Source organism: Athene cunicularia, assembly GCF_003259725.1.
Source record: "Athene cunicularia isolate RWA chromosome 1 unlocalized genomic scaffold, athCun1 chr1_part1, whole genome shotgun sequence".
Classification (NCBI taxonomy): domain Eukaryota; kingdom Metazoa; phylum Chordata; class Aves; order Strigiformes; family Strigidae; genus Athene; species Athene cunicularia.
The window spans coordinates 27,267,192-27,273,725 of NW_020799091.1; the positions used below are offsets into that span (position 1 = coordinate 27,267,192).

At 41.3% G+C, this 6,534-nt stretch overlaps 1 protein-coding gene across 3 annotated transcripts in view; it reads right to left on the reverse strand.

The window, feature by feature from the left end:
* The window catches only part of LOC113485945 (phosphatidylinositol 3,4,5-trisphosphate 3-phosphatase TPTE2-like), a 20,116-nt gene that overhangs the window by 12,807 nt on the left and 775 nt on the right, over positions 1–6,534 (reverse strand). The window contains exons 1-6 of one of the 3 annotated variants that reach the window (XM_026859422.1): positions 6,453–6,534; positions 6,148–6,240; positions 4,045–4,122; positions 1,721–1,768; positions 846–1,004; positions 317–436 (exon numbers count right to left, since the gene is read on the reverse strand). In XM_026859422.1, the coding sequence (XP_026715223.1) occupies positions 317–436; positions 846–1,004; positions 1,721–1,768; positions 4,045–4,122; positions 6,148–6,197 (455 nt within the window). In that variant the 5' untranslated portion in view covers positions 6,198–6,240; positions 6,453–6,534. The remainder of the gene's footprint in view (positions 1–316; positions 437–845; positions 1,005–1,720; positions 1,769–4,044; positions 4,123–6,147; positions 6,241–6,452) is intronic. The other 2 variants (XM_026859416.1, XM_026859427.1) reach the window with 2 other exon arrangements.

A 6,534-nucleotide genomic window follows, 5' to 3' on the forward strand; every position in this document is an offset into this window, starting at 1 on the left:
CCCCCCCCCCCCCCCCCCCCCCCCCCCCCCCCAAAAAAAAAAAAATTAGCTCAGTATCTGGTGGCCTCACTATTCACTTTTTGTTACTCCAACTGGTATGTCTAGATCATCCTGTCTTCAAAACAGGGACAGTCTACAGTATAACTGTAGACCAAAGTTAGGTGTCTCTGTCCTTTACTAGTCTGTATCATGAAACACAAACACAGCATATTCATGATCTAGTACGACCTAGTATTTAGCTTAGAAGTGCCTGAGAAAATTCTCAGAAGATTATCAAAAGACAGCTCACATTTAACAGCTGCTATAACATTCTTACCTTGGTATCTGATCTGCTGCAGCAAGGTCAGAGAAGGAGTAAGTCATGTTAATTAACAAAGTGCCCACCACTATGAATGCATCCAAAATATTCAGTTTGGACTTGAAATAGTTCCGGAAGCTGAAACAAAGGAGAGCTTTAGACAGATGCTCACATGGATAGCAAAGACTGAAATACATCTTTCAGGAAGAGAATCACCTATACAGAAGTACTGCTAGAGACAAGTTCTCCTGAAGTAGTTCTTAACACTAAGCACTGAAGAGTCACTAAGTAAATATTCTGTCTACACACATAAGTCACAGCAAAACTGATGTGGTTTTCAAATGCTCACTTATACCAAAAGCACTCTACAGATTATTCTATAGAAGGGTAAGAGCCAATATACACAGCCAAGAAGAGATGTAGCCACTGTCTATGACCAGAAAAATCAGCCTACAGGGCATCCATGTTCATAGTCCAGTCTTGAACTATTGCTTCCTTGCTAGCTCTAGTACTTGCCACACTGACTTAATTTTCACCCATGTCTTACCCTTGAACAAACACCCTCAGGATAACATCGATGAGAAAGAAGAGCGCTATTGCCAGGGAAACACCTTCAAGAATATCTCTAACACCCCTCTTCTCACTGATAGCCAGATCCACAATAACGATTATAATGTCCACAAAGATAAGTACAACTCCAAATACTCTGCAAAAAGAAAAATACAAGTCATCTTGAGAGGTAGGAATGAATTGCTGACTTTGATTGAAAAGCACAAGCCCAGATTTTTGTTTTAAGCTGTTCCAGTGAGAGCATATTATCTTATATATTGAGGCCTGCTTGTATAAGCAGCTGAAGGATTCAAATTGCAGTTTTAAGTGATCTGCAAAGAGTACATCATCCATGTGGAACTGTACATATACTTCACACTCAGCTGTAGTTGACCTGTAATTCCACAGCTACCTAGAAGTAGTGCAAACCTGAATGCTTTACAGCACACAAGTGTCAGTGCTAGCTTTCAATTTACTTGCCTTCCCTCCCACCTGTGACTTACTGTAGTCCATTAAAAATAACTGTCTTTAATGGCTTACCTTGTTTCAGCACTTACACTGCATACAACTGATGAAATAATTGCTCAAGGCTGACACAGACTGGAAAAAGTCATTAAAGAGCTTTTATCCAAGTCAACAGCATTTACAGTTCTGACTTTCAGCTCTCCTTGGAGAATATAGTCATATCTATTTAATACTTCCTTCCCAATTAAAGTACTTTGCTCAGGTCACCCTTTCTGGGGGCAATAGCAGATTCAGTACTTTCCAGACAGCAGGCTGGAGTTACTGTTGTTCAAGGAACTCCCCAAGTTCTTACACCAGAAATAAGGACTACTTCTACCCTGCCCATATCGTTAAAGCATGATCTTTTACCTGAATCCAAATGACATCACAAATGGGGAAATCTTTCTCCTAATGGCACTGCAAGAGAAGAGAACTGGCATCAAGACAACTGACATTTTGCTACTGGCATCAGCCACAAGAGCACTGTTAGATACATTCTTTTGTTTACATTCTTTGGTTTTCGAGTTCTGTATAGTAGTGATTTCTTTAAAGGAGATTACTCATTTGCATTCATGAAGTATACAGGTTAAGACAGTACTTGAAAGCAGTGCTTTGACCAATTGTTAGAAAAAGTACTCATCAGCTACAGACCCTAGAAGTACAGCAGTATGTACTTGTGCATAACACTAGTCAGTGCCACAATTCCACTGACATAGAAGCCTGACTTAATGTCCAGTTATAAGCTTTAAGAAGTGGACTATATAATAGTTATTGGTCAAGAGGAAGATTAAAAGGTAAGCATCTCTTAAGGTATATTATTCAAGATATTAGATTATAGTATCAGAGTATATTTTTCCCAGGCCTGGAAAAAGCTGCACTTGTTAACAACTCCACTCCTGCTTGTGTGCTCTCAGGATAGAGGACAAATCCCTCTTCCGCCTTTCAAAGGAAATACTGGTTTGGCTTTCTGACCGAAGACCCCAGTGCCTTTTAAGAAAATGAGTTGCTGAAGCCAAGTTCTTTCAATTGTGAGAGTTATCTCCAGCCCTACCAGGGTTGCAGCTCCTGTTTTCACTTACAGGAGATTATTTGCTGCCTCTCTGGTATGCTTTATGTCTTCCAGTTTAAAGCTAGGCCTTTGCATAACTACCTCACTAGCTGAAAGTTTCTTTAGGCTACACCAGGAAACAAGGTAGAAGCAATTATCTGCTAACCCCAAATTCTGTCAGTTTATTTAACAGACTGGCAATCTGTTTTTCTGTTTTGGGATTACTTAACTACTGTAAGCACTGAGTCTTTTCTTAGACACTTAAAGACCTTCTCCAAGTATATCACTAACAGTAGGACCTACCAAAAGGTTCTGACATACTGACAAAAAGTACTAATAGATTCCTTACATATTGTTCACATACCCACCCTATCTTTCCTGTTCTATACCCTTACTGCACTTCCCCTCCTCGCCACCATTAGAAATACCACTGTTACAGGAACTCTTTGTCAGCTCAATAATGCATGCTGCACCTCAGTGATCCTGTCTGAACTACTTGTTTCCTCTAGGGTAACTTGAGCATTGCATTTCACTTGGTGCATATCCTTAACACCTCAATAACTCAGTTTAAGACAAGGCTAGATATCTTTGAAGTTACAAAGAAGAATTTTGCTGGGCTTACTGAATTAATCCATGCTTCTCATTATTAGGTTCATACTTTAAAGAACAAGGTCTAACCAGCAAACACTTGCATCCTTAAGGAAGGAGGAGATACTTAGGTTGTGGTATCCACTTCTACTACAGAAGTCAAAGATGTAATAACAGGTCATTTCTTGAAGGCAGCCTAGCATATGGGAGGTTCTCCTTGTATTTATGAACATCTAATATCTAAGGAAGAACTGCAGTATTGTGCTAACAGCTTGCTGGTCTGTGTCTTTGCCCAATCAGTCCTGCAATGCACATGTATTAGGTACACCAAGACTTCAGCCTCCACAGTCTAAGGACAAGTACCTTTATTAGATGCACTAAAAACTGAAATATATACACACCACACCAATTTGGCCTGCCAACATCTTAAATCAGTTGATAAGAACACGGCACATTTGCTCACATGCTTAGGTTGAAGCCTTTGTGAAATGCATTTGTAAATGCCACCTTCTGAATTCTAGAAAGACATATTGTCACATAAAAGAACTGAGGCAACAGGCTTAGCCTTACTGTTCTCGAGCTGCAGAAACAGAGAAACAAGTCTATTCTCTTGTCACTGACTTGAGTAAGTATGCTAGAAGAGTTAGTAATATGGTGACAGGAGTTAAACTCTGTTAGAAAATAACTAGCAAGTTCAAACAGTTTAGTCTTGATAAGGGCATGATGCTTATCATTTACCCCTGATACTCATTCACCTCATTTTCTTACCAGCATTTGTGCTCTCCCACTCATTCCTTTGGGAAAGTTTAATCAATGCAGTTTGGACTACCTGTTCTCCATAATATGATGGACTTGTTCTTGGGGTGGGCTTTGATCTCTAGAGGCATGAAGAAGCTTCCTGAACTTACTTATCTTTTTTTATGTACTAGAACAAACGTCAGTATCACATGATTTATTTGGCTTATCTCTACTTCAGCAAGCCATCTGCCTTCTTATTTTGCCTCAACAGTTTCCACTTTCGGGGGTAAGCAAGTCATTTAGTATACCATTAGCTTACTTGGAACAGCTGTCTGGTTCATTATCCTCATCACGACCATCATCAATCTTTACTGTGGGCTCTTCTGATGTTGGACAGCTGGCAAAGGAATAACACAAGTCACATACTGACACAGATGTCAACTTTATACGTTGTTACCCTTTGTTGTTCCAGAGAAAAGAATATTAACTGTCAGTCGAGTAGCAGACAGCAGCCTGGACCAGAGCACAGGCATAGTACCAGGAGAAGACAGACTTCCCTTACACTGGCACAGCAGAACCCCTTGGCTTGTACCGACCTAGTTCCCATTAGTAATCTATCTCTCAAAAGTTTCTCTTCTGGGGGAGGAAGGAAACAGATGTGTTCAGCAAGAGGATAAAGGGCTTTGAAGCAGGGCATCCAAGAGTCCAGTGAGGACTTAACAGTCCAGTCAGACTCTGGAAGTGACAGAAACATACATATGCAAAATTGCTTCAGAGTCCAAATGACATTAATGCTATTACAGTAAGCTACTTGTTCAGAGAACGAATGTTTTCACCAGGAAAAACCATAGCACAGAGATGTTTTTGTGCAGAGCAGGATATCAGGCCGGAAACTGGAAGACCAGAGCAGCAGCAGCTGAGCTAGTGCTGGAGCAGCATATTCTGGGGGTAGTGGCTGCTTGCCATAACTTCCTTAAAAGGGTCTTTTCAGATCAAGTTTTTGTTCAGCCACCTGAGAAGCTTTGAAGGCCACATTATTTTCTCTAAAGTCATCAAGTGTAACACCCAAATCCAGGAGTTGCTAATTCAGCCTCCTCCAAAGAAATACTGTGCTGTATAATAGCACAGCCAGAGTGTTTGCTGTGGCTCTGCCTCTGGCATCATTACTTCTCGGGCAGGAACAACTCCATACACGTACTCAATATTGATGTTTCCATGCTGTTCTGAGGCAAATCAAGCATGTTTGAAGCATCAGTGTAACAACTCAAAGGATCCACATATTCTTCATCCTTTGAAAGGATGGAAAAGTTCACTTCTCCACAGTGTGGGCTAAACCCCTTCTAAGCAAGACATTTGATGATGCATTTCCTACAGATTCGGCAGCCAGTACTGGTGGTTCACCACTTGTACTCAGTATCAGGCTGAATAAAGAAATGATTCCAGTATCTATAAACACCAATACCTTCATTTTATTCCTAGAACTGAAGCAAAGCTCTAGCAATGCATGGCCATTCAGCTTCATTACTAGCTATTCTTACAGGATATTCACTTGGGAGTTTCCACTTAATGTACTACTGAAATGCTTCACACTAAAGCAGGTTGCTGCTGCTACAGCAATTTTGCTGCAGATCACTTGCTTGTACTTCCAGACACATGAAGCACACCAAATGCCACCTTCTTATCCTCTATTGTGATTAAAATAAGCCAAAATAAGAATGAGCAACAGCAGTGTTTTGGATTAGGAAGCCAATCTTTAACACAAAAAGAAAACAGAAGCCAAATCACAGTACACGGTTTCCACTGTGCTCTCACACAAAAATTCAGTTCTAGATAATGCTTCCCTCAGAGGGAGTTTGTTTTGCTGAGTACTCTACATCTACTTGTTGTCCAAGTTGGAACAAGCTCTCTGCCACAAGCTACTACAGCTAGTCTCTGACTACTGGAATGGAAGAGAAGAAAATGCAGATACACTAGAACAACCTATTTCCTCCACACACACACTCCCTACAGAGCATAATCTCTTCTGACTGCTAACAGTTCCCTGCTAACAGGGAACTTCAGACTTGAGGCTTTTAAAGAAAGCAGAGCAAGAGCATCTTGTTATACAAGAGACCTTGACAGTGTTTCTGGATGCGAGAAGAGAACAGGATTTATCGCCATGAGCTTATTATACCAGGGCTGGGTGCTCTGTACTTCTTAATTAGCTCTTAACTACTTGGAAGAAGTCAATCATGACAGCATATTTCTCTCAAAGATACCACCCCTCTCTGACAAGAGCATTTTAAGGGGGGGGGGGGGATGCAAAGACTATATGCTGTACAAACTTCAAGCACTCCACCGTTAAAGCACTCTCTAGACAGCAGACAACACACAACATACTTCAACTCTAAACCCATACACTGGTGCAGTTCATTTCACTCACCTGGATACTTCTGTCAGCTCTGCCCCTTGTTCATACTTCACAGTTGTCATTTTGCCTGGTGTTATTGCTCTGCTGGTCTTAAGAGAAGTACATCTAGCTAAAGAGAGATCAGTACAACAAACAGTGAATACCAGCATCCTGTAGCAGCATAGAAGCTTCTGCTCCATTTTCAACTATTTCCCCCTGCCCCCCCAGTTGGCCAAGCACAATCTTTATAGGGCTCGCAAGAGTCTGCACACTCAGCAGCGTGGTGGTTTTTCAGCTATACCGAATATGCCACAGTGACAATAAACCAGCATCTTTACCTCACGATGAAGCATTTTCCTCTGCTTCAAGCTATGAGACACACACGAGCCCCAGCCGGCGCCTCCGGGAGGGATGCAGCCC